We start from the raw sequence: 16,879 nt of genomic DNA, 5'->3' as shown, positions 1-16,879 counted from the left end.
GAATCTGTATGATCATTTTCTGGAAAGAAGAAGGTATAAAGTAGCTGAAACAAAACATTGAAGGAAGAAGAATTTGCCTCAAACCCCACACAAGATAAGCACTTGTATAGCTTTGGCTGATATCCTAAACTAAAGCTATTTAAAAGGGTTTTTTTTTCCTGAGTGGCATGAGAAATGGAAGAGTAACGTGGTTAAAATGGATCTCCCTTACAGAAGTTGTATGAAAGGTGAATGTTTCATTCAGTTGAAATCAAGTCATCGTGCTGTCATTAGAAACCTCAGAGGTTCAGCCTTGTGGAAGGGTTTAGAGGCAGCACTTCAGCAGTAATCTGATTAGGACTTGCATAGCTTGGTGGGCTAAAACAGAGATAAAAGAAAGCAGAGTTGCAGTTTGCCCACAAAAAGGCAGTGAGCTGTGTGGGGCAGGAGCAGCACACGGCTCTGAGGCTTTGCTGGGACAATACCCAGAGCAGGGATGCCTGCAGATTTCAATGGGTACTGGAAAATGGTCAGCAATGACAATTTTGAGGAGTATCTGAAAGCACTGGGTAAGGTTCCCTTCGTACTTCTTCAATAAGTAATCAATAAATGCCACCTTGGTCTTTACAGTAATCTATTTTTTCTTGTACAGCCATAAATCATTTTTGTGAGAAATATTTTTTTTTCAGGAATGCACTTTAAGAATTGCCTTAAGCAAAATTATTTTGCCTTAAGCAGCCTCTTCTTTTTGCCATCTTGAAACTTTACATTAACAGAGATTAAATTATATAGCCTGAAGAGATAAGTGGCAGATTTCAAACTTTAAAAAACAACCATAATTTTTTAAAAAAAGAGTACGATTTTGGGGTTTATTAAAGAATCAATGCTACATATAATGCAACTTTGTCTGTAGTTGATGTTGTGTTAGTATTTCTATAGAAATAGTGAAGGCCTTATTAACTGTCCAGTACAAATGGTATTATTTTTAAGATTCCACCTAATGAGAAAATCGAAACATTAAGTGAAAAGAATAGGTTATGAACTTTTTCCTGATGAGAAGGCTGACCTGACAGATCTGGACATTTTATTTATCTTTTTTCATTTTAGTTCTCCCTAAAAGTGACAAGCTTCTTTTTGTGGAAGACTTTTCTACATAAAAATAATTCTTTTTCTTTTTCAGATGTAAATGTTGCTGTAAGAAAAATAGCAAACTTGCTAAAGCCTGACAAAGAAATCCTTCAGAACGGGGATCATATGATCATTAAAACTCTAAGCACTTTTAGAAACTACATCATGGAATTTGATGTAGGAAAGGAGTTTGAGGAGGATTTATCTGGGGTGGATGATCGCAAGTGCATGGTAAGAATTAGAACTGTAACAAGAATAGTACTAATCTGAGGCCTTTCACAGACCTCACCTGTTAACCTTTCCATGTGCCTATTCCTAAAATTATTTCTGTTCTTAGTTTGCCACGAGGTACCTACAGTTCTGAGCCTGCCTTTACTAATTTTAGTCAGGAGCACAAAGCAATTTTATCAGGGAATGATTAGTAACTTCAGTGAAACTTTGCTCAGTTTATACCAGGACATTTCTCAGTCAAAAAGTTCACAGTTCATTTTCAGAATCTCTTCATTGAATGTTCTTTTTAGTAGAGGACCAGGCACTTGCCCCCATGTATAAAAATGGCCAAGTGCTTGAAAAATTTATACAAGTTAATTAAAATTGTAAATATATATTAATTGAGATTATTATAAGCATTTATTAGAGCAGGCACATTAATTGCTGAAACAAATCTTGTTGAAATGGAAAAACACTGAGGACTCTGTCTCTGAGCTCGGACTCTTATGAGCTCTTTTTGCTCAGTATTTTTTATCTTATGACTGATAAATATCAATTAGCAGGAGAAAAACTTGAGAATGCCAACTTCTCAGCTGTGAGTTTGAAAGCATGACACTAGTAATATTCTACAGTGAAGAAGCTGATAAACAAATGGCAATTAGAAGGGGCTACAGAGGAGAAATCACATTAAAGAGAATTAATACATTTCCAGTCTTGGAAAGATAGTGCCATTTAAATCCAATACTTTTCTCTAACACAAGAATATGCAAATTTGCTTTTGCTCTGGTCGTGGCAGGAAAGGAGAAAGTGTTGAGACCAAAAGGAAAAGAATGGCTCAAGTAATCCCTCTGTACTCATTGCTACAGGGGGTGCAAGTGTGTGACAGGAGTGCAGGATCCAACATGCGCAGAGGGAGGAACATGAGTATTTGTGCATTGGGAAATGCCCCAATGGCACTGGGCATTTTTGGCTCTGGAGGGCTCTCAGGATAATGAGGTCCAGAACCACTGAGCAGTTATGAGTCCCAAGAAGGATTTAGGATTTATGTGGCTAAATTCCCATCCAGGATAGCAGTGTTCAAAACATCTGCTCAAAATGTTTGTGTGCGCACAGAGCTGTCTCCATCTAACTATTATCTGTACTTAAATGCCGTTAGACTCTCATTTAAAGGAGGACTAAACCATCTCTTCTGCATGAGAGGTCCTTGTGCTCTGAGGGTGCCTAGCGAATACCTGCCCTGAGTTCTTACAAAATGTGTCAGGCACCCACTGTGCCAGAAAATCAGATTCAGAACAGGGAAATGTGGTCCTTCCATAATCCTGCTTTCAAAGGGCTAAATAGATTTAACACACAACTCTTAATTTCCTGAAAAATATCCTAAAATATTTTATTATTCATAACAAGGCAGAATTTTCTAGCCTATTTTGCTAAACTAGGTGATAGGGGAGAATTCAAAATGTTTAACCAGAAAGAAGAAACTAGGGAATTATTATTTTAGCCATTACAACAGCTATTTGATTTGGAGTAGAACCTAATTCACCCTACTTTCAAAGTTTACTCAAACATTTTATCTGTTTACTGTTTAGTGCAAAATGCTTATTCAGCCTTGGAAACAGAAGGTGAAAAGACCCAGGGTAGTCACTAATGCTGACTGGTTTCTTGTTAAGAATGACTTGGGGATGTAACTCCACAAAACCCTCCAGAGATCTCCATGTCTCTCTGTGGCTTCCAAGAACAAATGCCAGCTGCAGCCGGACAGTTCAGGTCACCCATCACTGGTTCTATACTTGCCTTGTAGCAACCTGTCACCACTGAAGTCCAGTCTTCTGATTAAAGATTTCTACATGAGGTCTGTTATGTCAAAGGCAAAAAGTACAAGCAGCTTCTTTCTGGAGCCACTTCAGTCCAAATCTGATAAACATCATGTCAGGCAGAATTTGCAGTTGTTAAGCAACAAAATAACTCCCAACAGTGCAGAAACTTTTGTGAGAGAAGGGTCATGGAGGTTATGAGAGATACTGGACCACTCCCTGAGTGGTGTTACAAAGAAAACCACCATAAAAGCAAAGGTTGAATATGATTCTTGGTGTTTCCTTTGCTCATCTAGAGCCTATGGAACTGCATGCCATAAATGGCTTAATCATTACTAGTCAGCCCTTATAATGGGAGAGATTGTCAACCAATTATTGTTATTTATATTGTGGACTGAGCAGACCACTGGGCAAGTTTTATCCAAGCAGCTCAATGTATGAGCAGTACAAAGTAACATGGATAAGACAAATTGCACATTAAACATTAATCTATATAGCAGAGCAATCATCAGGAGACTAGAAAAAATAACCTTAGAGGTAATTCACCCTATAGGTATAGATTGGTTTTGCTTTTAATGAAGAATATATCATCTAACCATGGTTAACATAATGTTAGCACAGAGAACAGGTTACATCTTGGGTGTAATTCACTGAAACCGTGTTCCCCTTTCAGTTGTAAAACTCATCCTTGAGTCAGTCAGGGCAGAGTGTAACTACAGTAATTCCAAATCAATACTGCCCATAATGAGGAAAGGCTAAAAAGCTTTGCTGACCCTTATTTTAGATGTAGGGTGAAGTTGTAGGGTGAAGATGTAGTTTCTGTGTGGGTTGAGCACACAGGAGAGATCCCTAATCCCAGTGCAAGGTGCTTGAAGGAGGGCAGTGGGTGTCAGTGCCCACTGAAGCCACAAGTGGGTGAGGCTGCAGCACAACTACACCCACTTAGCTCCATAATGCTGCCGTGCCGCTCCACGGGCTTTCCCCCAGAGATTTTAGCTCCTGGATAAAAGTTAAGTGACATTTTCTCTGTTTGGTCATTTCATCAGTGTTTCTGCATTTTAACCACGGAAAATGTACCAAGACAAAAATTTAAAGTTAAATGGGTAACTCTGGCTTTGGTACTTCCTGCACTGAGTATTTGATCCTGCTATCTTAATTCTCAGTGAAGTTCCCACTCTCATCATGAAATGTCCTCGACTTTAAAGATAATGTCTATAGTCTCTGGTTGTGACTGATTTGGTGAGGGTCTCAGGGATTGCACTAAGTATGAAACTTTGTTTCATGGATGTAAATGTTACTGGGGAAAAACAATTAATTCAAAACCATCTCTGAGAATATATCTCATTCATCAGCAGATAATTTTGCTTCCCTTTTTCACCATCAGTAGTAAACAGTGGAGCTGAGGAAACATCTGTAATGTGAAATATGTACCAGTACACATAATGGGGCAGGATCTGACATTAAGCAGAAGATACAAACCTTATGTACCTTCAAAGTGTATTTGCTTAGTACATAATTAAAAATTTATGAAAAAGTGAACTGAAAAAACTTAAAGACTGAAACAAAGGCTGAAGTTTCACATTCCAAGTCTTTGCACCTGGTGAATCAAAGCAGTTTGAGAATGGGATAGCTCAGATGCAAAAATTACTTTACTAAATTTTTACTTTTCTAATAATTTTGCTGCTAAAGTCAGAGAAAGCTTTTGCATTATAATTTTTCTCTGCTATTCAAGCATTTGACTGAATTGCTTTAGATCACACTGTGCAGAATGAATCTGTCCTTACATGGAGACTAAGGACAAGGGATCTGTTTAAAAAATCAAGCAAGATTTTATGTTCTAAATACAGACCAGCAGAATTTCTTGGATAACTGAAAGCAGTGTTGGTTGCATTAGAACTGAATATCTGGCCAAGCTAGTGAGGGATGCTCTGGTAATTCAGAACCTTGTGCACAGTAATTTCCTTCTTCCATTGAAGCAGGAAATGAAATGACAACAACTGGGGACTGGTAAACAGAGAAGCCAGCAGGAATTTTAAACTGAATGTGGGAATAATACATATTAACCATTTAGTCAACAAAAATTGAATTCAAGCAGAATATAACTATGAATAAGTTAACAAATGGGTATTTGGGGCTCCGTTATTGGAACCCATATAACTGCTAGTCATGGTTAAGATTTGCTGGGGGGAGGGGTAGGATGAGGATTTGGGAGTTGCAGAATTCACTCATCAGATCTATCATCTATCTTACCATATGAAGTACCTCCTGAAAATAGAGCCAATTAATGTTTAAGACAGCCACATAAGGACTGCTCATGGGCCATTCTGTTACGTGTGCCTTATCCTACCCAAGGGAGATAAGTTTTTTGAAACTGCAGTTTTAATTTACAAGCATGCCTAATACGACACTGATTCCTCTCTAGTTTGGGTGAAGTTTAGTCATTCTGCACATAATTTGATTTATACTATTACTAGGTCAGAATAAAGCCCTGTTACAAAATCACATGGCTCATGAGGCTTATTTAACTATTTAGGCAGGTTCCTCAGTTACACAAATGGAATTCACAGCTCTTAACCTAGTTTAGAGTAGATTTTGGAATTAGGACTTTGTCGCCAAAAATCAACAACCAAGAAACAACATTCCAGTTCTTGGAATTTCAGTAGGGATCCCCACAGGATGGGAAGATTCAAGATAAATTGTGCCTGTCTAGTAAGATGCAAGACCATCAATATGTCTTTACTTGATCCCTTTGATAGAGCTGGTCTGTTTCTGTACCCTTACATGCTCTCCTTTTTGGCATGTAGGTATTTTCTTGTATACTTTGTTGAATCAAGCATTGTTCTAGAATCACTGTTGCTGGGACAACAGTCTTCTAGAACTTGAATCTTCTCTCCAATTTAGTACCCCCTCTCTCTCTGCAGTACTGTAATTTTCCCAGCTCCTCACTGGCATAATCACTATTTTTTTAAATAATTTAAAAGAGGTAGATTTCATGTAGTTTTCTGTTGATATTTCTGACCTTTTACAAACTGCTTTTCACAACAGAGGAAGAAAAAAAAAAGAAGTAAACAGCCTCCCAGTGAAGCTGTTTGAGGTCCAGAGAACAGAGGTCCACTCCTGGCTCAGTCTGAGGCTCTCTCAGACTCTGTTGCTCCTGTCTCTGTGCCTCAGTAAGGAGGAGCTGTTGCCTCTTTGCTGCCTTGTCCCACCCTGCCTCCTCTGTTGGCATTACTGCTCATTGCCTGGAAGTGACATGCTCAGCACATCTTGCAGTGGTAGCAAAGCAGATCTCCCAGATCTTTTGCCCTATAATTTAAGATGCCATAAACTTCAACTTTTGCACTGCTGGATTCAGGTTTAAAATCTGAGATTGATCAGAAGCTTTTGAGCTAGTTATTCACACAGCCACTGCTAGCACACTGAGCCTCTGTAGGGAAAGTGGTTTTGGATGGGCTTGGCATTTCAGCTTTTTGTGAATTTTAAAAAGCTCCAAGAGTTATGAATGCAGAAAGTGCAATCAGAAAGAATCAGCTGAAAAGCTGAGGACCAGATCTAACAAATCCAGTTTTGAATGACAAGCCATTAGTGCTATGTACAATTGCATCTTGCTAAAATTACACAGGGGATAAATCAATTATACACATTAATTTAAACAGTAAGTGTCTTAGAATCGATTCTGATGCTTGCACAAAGTGAATTAGATGTGCTGGGTTTTACTTCTTTTTTTTTTTTTTTTGGCATTGGATATACACAAGTCTTCCCATTTTTACATTATTTGTATACAATTTTATTTCAGTAAGAGAAAAAAAACCCAGCATTTCTAAGAAATGAAGCAACATGCAGTGTCCAAAATACTGATTGTATTCCTTCTCCCACATATTGACAACTGCATAGATCAGAGCTTTTGCACCACTCCCTGGAACACATCTTTAAGCATTGCTTTCATTTTTTTCTCTTATGAGCAAGGATTCAAAATAAGGAATTTGAAAGTTTAAGATCTGCTCCTATCAGACAGCAGCTTACCTTTGATCTAAAATTTATTGGTCCAATCCCAAGCCCCTTTTATAGCAGTGGAGATGCTGACAATAATAGAAGCAAAGAAGATTCTCGTGACGTGGCTACAGTGTGGCTGCAAATGTATGGCCTTAGCCCAGCAACAGGATCTGGAGATAAAGTCCAGGAATCCTACCACTAATTTCTCTGCTGGGTTTGTTGGTTTCCCAGTTGTTTAGCTGTCTGTCACCAAGCTGCCAGATGCAGAGTTGAAAAGATAAAAGGGGTTACAGGACAAACCCTGGCCATGGCTGTTGCCTCCGGCAGCCTCCTCCACAGACCACATCACAGGATGCCCCTTCACAGCTACTTTGGACTTTGACTGTAACATCAGCATTAGTTTATTCCATCAGCACTTCCTTTGATGGAAATTCCCCCTGCAAACTGCTTGCCAGAGGTTTTTATATCACTTTGATACTTAGTACAGATGAAAATGCTTTATCTTGAGAAGTTATTAAATACGTTATTGGATATATTGCCGTGTTTGACCAAAGGTTCCAGGATATTTTCTGTGGTGTTATTTTTAAACACTGTACAGGACACAGCTCAAATTGGATTTTCCTGTGTCATCTGACTTGAAAAAAAGACTTTCCATTGTTTAATCCTTCTTAAATCATAATTACAGCTGTAAAATGACATGTCATTCTCACAAGCAGGGAATGACTGGATGGAGATGGAGCACAGAGTGTGTTGTGCACTTCCAGAGCTTTGCAGTCATTTTCTGCCCTATCTATAGAGACAACAATCTGAAGAGAAGTAGGAGAAAAATAGAACTGGTACTCCTGCAGATGGGAAATCAATAACATCTTTTTAATGAAAGGTGGTAGCTGCAGTTCGTATTTGTAAATGCAATGTGTCAAAAACATATGTGGCATTAGCCAAAAATGTTCATGACTTACTTCAGAGAAAGGTCTTTTCTTTCATTTGTCTGTAAAATACATTATGTACCTTCAGCTGCAGAGCACATGACACCAGCCAGCACAGCAGGAAAACCAAAGGGGATTGGGAACCATTTTGCAGAGCCAGCATCACATGTCTTTGCCCTTAGACCTCACTGGGAAATGCAAAGTTCTCTGATAACATGTTTGATGACCACAGTCACTATCTCTGGCTGTGGGGCATTATGACTTGCCACTAGAAGCTGGAATTGTGCAAGATTTCAGTCCTGTTACTGCTGCAAGAGAAAAAGCAAATACATAGACAATAGTAGGCTTTGGTTTTACTAAATGTTTCATTTAATAAATCTACCTTGTCTCATAAGTGAAAACAGTAATGAGAATACTTGAATCATAATTTCTTCCAGCTTTAATTTTCAGGGAGATGATGTTGCTACGCACATGAATTTAAATCTTCACAGCACAAAGAGATTAAATCGCTAACAAAATTGTGTGAATGACCAAGTAAGGAAAGTATTAGAGTACAAAAAAAATGTAAGACTACAGAACTCATACCATAAAACTAAAGAAAACTTGAACTTCTTTTGTGTTCTCAGGCTTCAAAGGCTTTTGCACTTCCCTGAGGAGCTCCATTCTCTATTATTACACCTCAAGAACAAAGAGTATATAGTCTGAAAATGTGCACTATTGGTGGTTAGAATTTTTTAGAAGAGTCAAATTAAGGCAAGACTCACTCTTATTTATCTTTCCCATTACCTTTTCTTGTGTTCCTTTACTATTTTCAATAGCATTGTCGACTAATTGCATTAATCACCATTCTCTATTGATGTTTCCTACAGAATTACAAGCATCTGACCTAAGAAGTATTCATCTTAGGTTTAAGTACGATCAGGTAGTGAGTAAACAAAATTTAAGCTTGCTTATGATGGACTAATTATGTATTACCTAGCTGGAAGGAATAAATGATGTCTTCCATTTATCCTGCCAGTAGTACGAGATGCTCAAACAGGCAGGAGTCTTCAGTTTTAGAGAAATGCTACATTTTCCTCTACGGGGTTCTGTTACCATCAGGCAAGTGCAGCTTTTCAGTGTCCTCTGAGTTTGTCTACCTCTCCTTTTGCTGTGGAGGGGAGTGAAGAGCAGGGACTGCCTGCCTGGGCGTGCTGTGTCCCCCACACCCTGGCAGAGGTTCCGGCTGTTCCGGGCAGGAGGCAGTGGCTCAGTGGCTGCAGTCAGGCAAACCTCAGGTAACACTGGTATCAAAGTGAGGGCAAACAAGGTTAATTAAAACCGCCTACTTTTCTAAGAAATGTAGCTTTACATAAAAGGTAAAGTGTTTATCTTGATAGTCTCGGCAGAGGGAAACAACAGCAATTCAAGGGTCATACAGAGCTGCCTCAATCTATTCAAATGCTTGTCTCCTGATTACAGTGTGGTGAATTCCTGATCCAGTCTTTAAAGATAAATCTTTCCTTTTATATACAGCAAGAGAGATGATATATGCACCAACACTTGCCCTACAGTGATATTTTTGGAGTATTATTTTTATGTTCTGACTCAAATATTGCTCTGCCTTAGGTGTTGGTAGAGGGTGCACATGGAGCAGCCACAGCAACTCTGACCTCAGCACTCAATGTGTGTGTCAATAGAGATATTTGGAGTGGAAGAACTTGTTGCAATCTGAGTTGAAAGAGAATTTTCTATCTTCTGTATTAGTGTGTCTTTAATAAAAGAGACATTGAGACATTACAGTTTGACCCAAAGAAAGAAAAGATACAGGTGCTGCTGATAATCTCACTGTCATAAAGGGGTTGTGCTGCTAACAAAGAAAAGGACATTATGTTCTCCTGCAATATTCTGTCCTTTATAACCTTCAGAGCAATATAGCTACATACAAAAATCAGAAATGGTATGGTTTACTCATCTCCCTGCAGTATTGATATTTCTCAGAGGGAAGGCAGAGGGTGATAACAGGGAATGCTGTCTGATAAAGAAGCTTGGTTAACGGCCTGTGGTATTACACTCCTTGTGGTTATCACCAAATTGCAAAAAGCAATATCTAATCTTGACTGGGAAAAAAGAAAGTTAGGGAAAAATAGTGTGTTGTTTTCTGAGATGAAACAATTTCCATCACCCTTGGAGGCTAAAAAGTTAACATTTCCTTGCACTGCTACAAATATTTGTCAATTGCCCCCAAATGTACTAAGGCAAGGAACGTTATCAGGCCTAATAACTTTCGCAACTGACTTTGAACGTTAGTAGGACTAATAAAGTTGAATTTTACTTTGTCATGGTATATTGCCATTGAATTCACATATAAACTCACAAAAAATAACTTTTAAGCTAGTCTAATGATTAAACTATGCTGAGCTAATACTCAATGGATACAAATAAGTGCAGTTATGAAGCAAAGTTTCATATACAAATGCTTCCTTCCACAGTATTCCTCACATGTACAAGTTATTATTCATTTTCTGTTACATTCTTTTTTAGAATCAGAAATTCTTAGATATGTTAGCTTATAAATTAAACATTTTTCACTTTGACTCCTATTATTTGTTATCTTCTCTCTCTAAGTGGGTGTTCTACAGATACAAACAGATATGGGAGAGGATTTATATTATGAGTGAGCACATAAACTACAGTTTTACCCAAATGTGTTGCTCCTTCCTGCATTAGCATTTTTTACATTAAGAGGATATGGTTTCATTAAAATGTTATCTACTACTTGGTTTAAATACATCATTTTACAAAAGCAAACAGGGAAATTTGTGAATGCATCTTCCAAATTGAAGAGATTTTTAGCAAAGACACACGAGTTTGTCCTTCAGAGAGTGTGGTGCAGACTACATGGGATCAAAACCAGTGCCTTGCCTGTGATTGTCTACTCTGGCAGTCTTTCCACTGATTCATTTTCCACGCTTGTTTAGTGTAAAGCTCCCCATGGAAGGAGCCTGCTGGCTGTACTCCTGCAGAGATCGTGGCTATCATGGTTATCATTTAAGAATTAATTGTTTGTGACATACACAGATTAAATGAATAGGACTGCATAGCTCTTGAGCGTTGAACTGGTATTAATTCCCAGAATGAAAAATGGAGGCTGACTTCTTCTCTTAGAAACTACACAGGATGGATGCAGTAAGTTGCCTTTAATGACACATCTGAATTCATCATTGCTCTGTATTAGGCTACTCATGCAGGCAGTGGCTGAAGGCTTTTACAAGATAGACAATAATTCCATATTTAGTCCTCAGAGTCACCTCAAACAAGCTGATTTAAAAGCCATGTGCTAATATTGATGTTAAACTATCCTCATGGAGCACAAATTGTCACTGCTCTTCCATCTTTCAATATTATACAGAGTATTGTTCCTCTTTATCTTAGGGAGATGTGAAAGGCAAATTGTCAGTAAACACTAACCAGAGTAGGAAGCTGTAGGATGCACTGTCATACATTTGAGTAGTTTTATGAATGAAGTTTTACTGAACTGCTCAGGACAGCACCAGAATTCACAGAACTGCCATGTTGAATACTGCAACCCCTCACTCACTCTCATACTGCCAGTCCTAGCTCAAGGACTTCTCAAGCCTCAGTTACAAAGGTAGAATACTGGAGAGTTACCACCTTAGTGATCCTTCCAAACCACTCTACTCAGTAAAGGAAGGCAAATTAAGACATGAGGAAAAAAAAGCTCAGTATTCAAACCTTGTTCATCCATAATGACAGTAAGTGGGAATTTTTTTCAGCTGGGAAATCATTCTTAGAGTGGAAAATCCAAACTGAGTCTCAAGTTTTTGGCTCCTTTTATACATGCAGTATTAGGCTGCTGTTTGTCAGCAGGGAGAGAGGAGTGTGCTCTCATCACCAGTGATTTTGATGATATTTTTCCTTGCATTTAAACATCTTTATCTTATCATTCCAGGTTTTGGCAAGCAGTTGGGCAGCAACTTTCTGTTCAAGCTCATTCCTTTTGTCATTATCCTGAGTGTTACAACACACTACAATTCTTATGAGATACGTTAATCATTAATTACCATAGAGATAAGTTTTGCTTCATGGAAACTAATCATAATATCAGAGAATAATACAGTAACACTAACATGTCTATTTTGTTAGACTACTGTATCTTGGGATGGAGATAAGCTTCTTTGTGTACAGAATGGAGAAAAAGAAGGTCGTGGTTGGACCCAGTGGATTGAAGGAGATGAAATGCACCTGGTAAGATCGTGTAAGAGGTTTTAAATGCCATTTCTTAAAGGGTTAGATGTAACACAGCAGGGAGTGTGTTGTTGTTTTGACTTACTTGGACATAACTATTTAGTGATGCAGCATTTGACTTGTTTCTAAAGCAACAATTTTATGTGGAGCCATTACACTATTGTGTCCCTTACAAAGACTGGTTGTGTCAAAGCTCTGCTCTGTCTGTCCAGACATGCCAGGCTGGAATTCACACTGAGGAAGGCATTGAACAGAATGTCCCTCTCACAGTCTGTAAAATACGCAGGATGGGAGCTGCTGAAAATGCACCCCCAACAATAAGGGGGAAATGCAGCATTGTTCTCTTAAAATAATTACAGGCCACACTGCATTATAGCCTAGACAACTAAAACAGCAATTAAGTCTTTGAAATGCATGTTCTTTCAGATCATCATTTTTATATTTCTAAATTAACAGGACCTGAAAGAAGATGCATGTTCTTTTATTCTATATCTCTTCATACATCCTCACTCCCTCATCAATGTGGGAAAAAGACAGTCTTCCTGCTGAGATAATAAAATCCAGCCTCCTTTTTTGTTCACTGCTCAGGATTGTTAGTATTCAGCAGTCTAAATAGATATCCTCTAGATACTCAGATCAGAAGCAAAGTTATGAAATCTTTGCAAAAGTACCCCCAACTCCTTATTACTAAACACACTTACCAGGAAGCCTCAGGAACCAGTTCAGGAAGTGAATGTGTGTGACGTCTTATCATCTGGACTCGGTACTGAACCTAGTGCAGGTAGGGAGAAAGTTGCTGTGCACGTGATCACTCTGCAGCTGAGGCTGTGGGCTCACCCAAAGCGGGGGATAAAAGGAGACTCCAGAATTTCCTGTGCACACATTCTGCCTCCATGAAGCACATTGCAGTATTTCCACACAGCTTCACATCAGCTGCTGCCATAACACCGAGCATCAGCCCTTTCAGAGTCTCTGCTGGCAAACAGGTTGCAATTCCCCATGACAATGTCTGGCCTGGAAGTTGAACTTACACCTTGCTGCACTCAACTATCCACACACATGCACTCACATGAAACATGTAGATACAGAGATGAAACAATAGCACTAGTTGCTCTTGGATTTCTCTGTTCAGTATCCTGGTTTCTGTCCCTTGCCAGCTCTGCACTCATTATCTCCTCCCATCTCCAGTCCCCAGCACCTGTTTCTTTAGTCCTGATTTCTGCTGTCCTTGCTCTGATTCCTGCTGTAGCCACTCAATCTGCCCGTGCAGCTCCAGCCCAAACCATTTTCTGTGCTTGTCCCTGCCAAGAGGTTGATTTTAGAAGTCAGAAATTCAGATTGTTTCCCAAATCTATGTGTCTAGTGCCACTTTAGGTACCCCAAGGTAATCTGGCTGATCTGAGGCTCCTTCCAGAAGGCTGAGAAGGGCTCTGTGTCACACCTGCCAGCTCATGCAGACATCTGTGCACTCGTTGGCCCTCGCACAATTTATCACAATCTGTCTCAGAACTCAGTACAAAATTACTTCATGCAAAAAGTATTTTAGAGTCCACTCCCCAATGTTTCCATTTTATCACTTTTTATAGTTCATGAACTTCAAAAGACATCCTCTCTACTTCTCTGAATCCGTGTTAATGTAACTCTCTCTGTTAGAAATACAGTAAAGAGTCCCATTTAGTATTCTATTTTTGACCAGCTAAGATTAGCAGGGCCTGTATTTTGAGAGTGCTTTGATACAATGAGCAGTTATCTCTAAAAAATTGATACTTTGATAGCTTTATGATCCTATTGAACTTTACACAATGAGCCAAGTGTTAATTCTTTGCACAGTTCTGTAGAGAGTAGGACCACATCCTTTAGTAGTTTATTGCTTCCTATTTTCTTCATTTCATTCTACACTCTGCACTTCGTTGTTCTTTTTCCTCCTTAGATTTTATTTTATGTGAGTGACTTATTTGACCATTCTCCATTTCCTTTTGAGTTTTATTGTCCTTTTCTGTTTATTGATTGCTTCTGCTCTGTAGGCTTTTGCCATTGTCAGCAGATCTTTCGGCTCTTATTGCACTCTCCTTCTGGGTTACCTGTGGGGTAGTGAACACAACAGGTCCTGACTGGAATCACTGCACTGGTCTTCTTGTTCCACCAATTCATCATGAAGCACTTTCTCTTATTGGGGTCAGCAATGTATGTCACTAAGGTTATTGACTTCATGTAAGGCTTTTTGATGTCATTTTATCAAAGTCTCCCATAAGAAATGTGCACACCTTCCTTAGAATATTCCAACAGCTTTGTTAGAAGTACATCCCTTCTGCTGGGTCATACATAACCTTTGCCTTTGTGTCACTTTAGAGCTTCCACACTATTTTTCTTCCACCTAACCTGTTGACCCATGCACACATCCCACCTGGACACATCCCACCTGAACACATCCCACATCCCACTGTGAACGTTTCTCAGGACGAACCTAAACAGTTGCAGTAATGGAGAAGGGGAAGCAGGTAAACAGCAGGAGGGCTCACAAATGAGAGCCCAGGGTGCAAACACCCCTGCACCTGCCCAGTCCACAGGGACCCAGTGACTGGCAAGAGGGAACACAAAGGAGGAGCAGATGGCATTAGGCATCCAGTGTGCTGAGGTGCAGTCAGAACTCACTGCTGTGCTGCCTTTAGAGCTGGATCAGCTCTTCTGTACCCAGCTGCCTGTGCTCTTGCAGCCACACTCTCTGTGTTGCTGGAGTGAGCCTCCAGCCTGTTTGTGGTTCTGTAGATTCAGGACTGGTCAGTCAAATCCATCTCCTTCTTTATGTGTCCAAAACAGAAATGCCCATTTCAGAGACCTAAGCAGTTACATACACTGCAAATAGAGAATAATGCACAATATTTGGCCCTTGAAGATCTGAGATCCCAAAATAACTTTTACCAGAAGACAAATCCAAACTAGATGCTTTCTTTTAGGATGAAAAATAGGCTAAAGTATGTACAAGCCTCCAAATCTAATGTAATAGAAAATTGTGGATTCAAATTAAGGTGGACATACACATGAATCTGTAATGTATGTGTTCTAAGTAAAAATTGTATTTTTAAATTATTTTCTCTTCCTAGGAAATAAGAGTGTGTGGAGTCACGTGTAAGCAGGTCTTTAAGAAGGTACAGTGAGCTACTGCTGATACTGAAGTGAAGAACAGTAGAATTTACAGACTCACCACCAAATCTCCAAATGCTAATACTGAACCTCATCACTGGCAAGAGCAAGCACAGAAATGAAGGTCACATTAGAACTGTATACTTAGAATAAAATATTTTTAAGGAATAATTTAAAAAACTCAACTGCAAATAGAAGTATTTTTAGAAATGCCAATAAAGATACTAAACACTATAAACGTGTGCGTGCCATAATTCTCTACTACATCCAAATAGGACTGTTAGGTGTAAAACAAGAGGCTGAAGTTAAGACCCTGTAAGCTAATTTTTTACTCCCAGTAAAGACCACCCTTTCACAGCCTTAACAAGGGGCCTGCAGGTGGTCTTGTTTTCAAAAGCTGAACTATGGCTATGAGGAAGCAAATGAGAGCTGGCAGATGAGTTTACACTTAAATCCTGAATTCACTGAAGCCAGTGAGAATCTGACCATTAGCTACAATGGAGCAAACACTGCCCTGGAAGTGTTCCACCAAAAATAAAAACCTGATTTCTCAAAATGAGTAAAGTTATGGATCAATAGTCTGGAAAAACAGTACTAACAGAAGCATGACTAAGGGGCAATTCTTTTCTAAACACTTTAGCAAATATCTGCCCATGCTTTTTTTTTTCTTATTCTGGAGAAACTCAGAGTAAGATCACTGCTAGAAACTGCATATAGTTCTACATGCACCACAATGAAGATATGACTGGAATTGCTTTGTACAAAATCATTTGCAGAGTTTTTCAGGACCCATCACAGTCCTCCTGTTCAGTCTGAGTGCATAGCAAAGCTTTGGCCAAGCAGTTTCCAGCGCTGATTTAAACATTATTTGGAGGAATAATTTGCAAACCAGACTGTCATACTTTTAGCCCAGCACCACCAATTTGCATCAAGTTCAAAAAGAAACAAGGATCCAGGGTGCCTGGTTGGATCAGACCTTTAGCAATAACAGAATACCAAGTGTCTCCTAGAACTGTTACCAGCCATTCTCAGGGACTCCATCAGTGGGGAAGTTGCTGTGGCAGAGTCTGAAATGTTTTAAAGTGTTCTAAGGTGATTTACCCTTCCCTGCTTGGCTGAGACTCCTGTGCATAGCATTGATTTTGCCTTCCTTGGGAACCCAGTACTGCCTCAGAGATTGTAGACACGTGAATGGGAACAAATGCCACCATTCTCTACTAACCAGAGACTGTTTTAAAAGATGCACTATTACTTATCCTGTTTAGAAAAGTTAGGAACATGATGCAACATGAAGAAAAGGAGGTTCAGAAACAGTCATTGTAAACTCTAAAGTGAGCCCAGCAGGGATGATAAACTTTCTAATGATGGTATTTCAGTAGTACTGTGTGTGGGGGGAGTGTAGACCAGATGTGCTGTAACGGACATCTAATTCAATTTTCTAAA

At 39.2% G+C, this 16,879-nt stretch overlaps 1 protein-coding gene across 1 annotated transcript; it reads left to right on the top strand.

Annotated features, from left to right (window-relative positions):
- Positions 1–475: 475 nt before the first annotated feature.
- RBP1 (retinol binding protein 1) lies at positions 476–15,492 on the top strand. Its single transcript, XM_071566438.1, has 4 exons — positions 476–548; positions 1,160–1,338; positions 12,194–12,295; positions 15,397–15,492. Exons 1-4 carry the CDS (start codon positions 476–478, stop codon positions 15,448–15,450), a joined length of 408 nt encoding a protein of 135 aa, XP_071422539.1. The 3' UTR covers positions 15,451–15,492.
- Positions 15,493–16,879: the final 1,387 nt, after the last annotated feature.

This window comes from Pithys albifrons, chromosome 11 (assembly GCF_047495875.1).
Source record: "Pithys albifrons albifrons isolate INPA30051 chromosome 11, PitAlb_v1, whole genome shotgun sequence".
Classification (NCBI taxonomy): Eukaryota; Metazoa; Chordata; class Aves; order Passeriformes; family Thamnophilidae; genus Pithys; species Pithys albifrons.
This window is presented reverse-complemented; position numbering and strand designations above follow the sequence as displayed.

Excerpts from the sequence above, each read along its gene's own strand:
- RBP1 (XM_071566438.1), top strand. The coding sequence starts at position 476 with ATGCCTGCAGATTTCAATGGGTACTGGAAAATGGTCAGCAATGACAAT. Across the intron at positions 549-1,159 it reads GGAGTATCTGAAAGCACTGG|ATGTAAATGTTGCTGTAAGA; the intron begins GTAAGGTTCCCT and ends TTTCTTTTTCAG. Across the intron at positions 12,296-15,396 it reads AAGGAGATGAAATGCACCTG|GAAATAAGAGTGTGTGGAGT; the intron begins GTAAGATCGTGT and ends TTCTCTTCCTAG.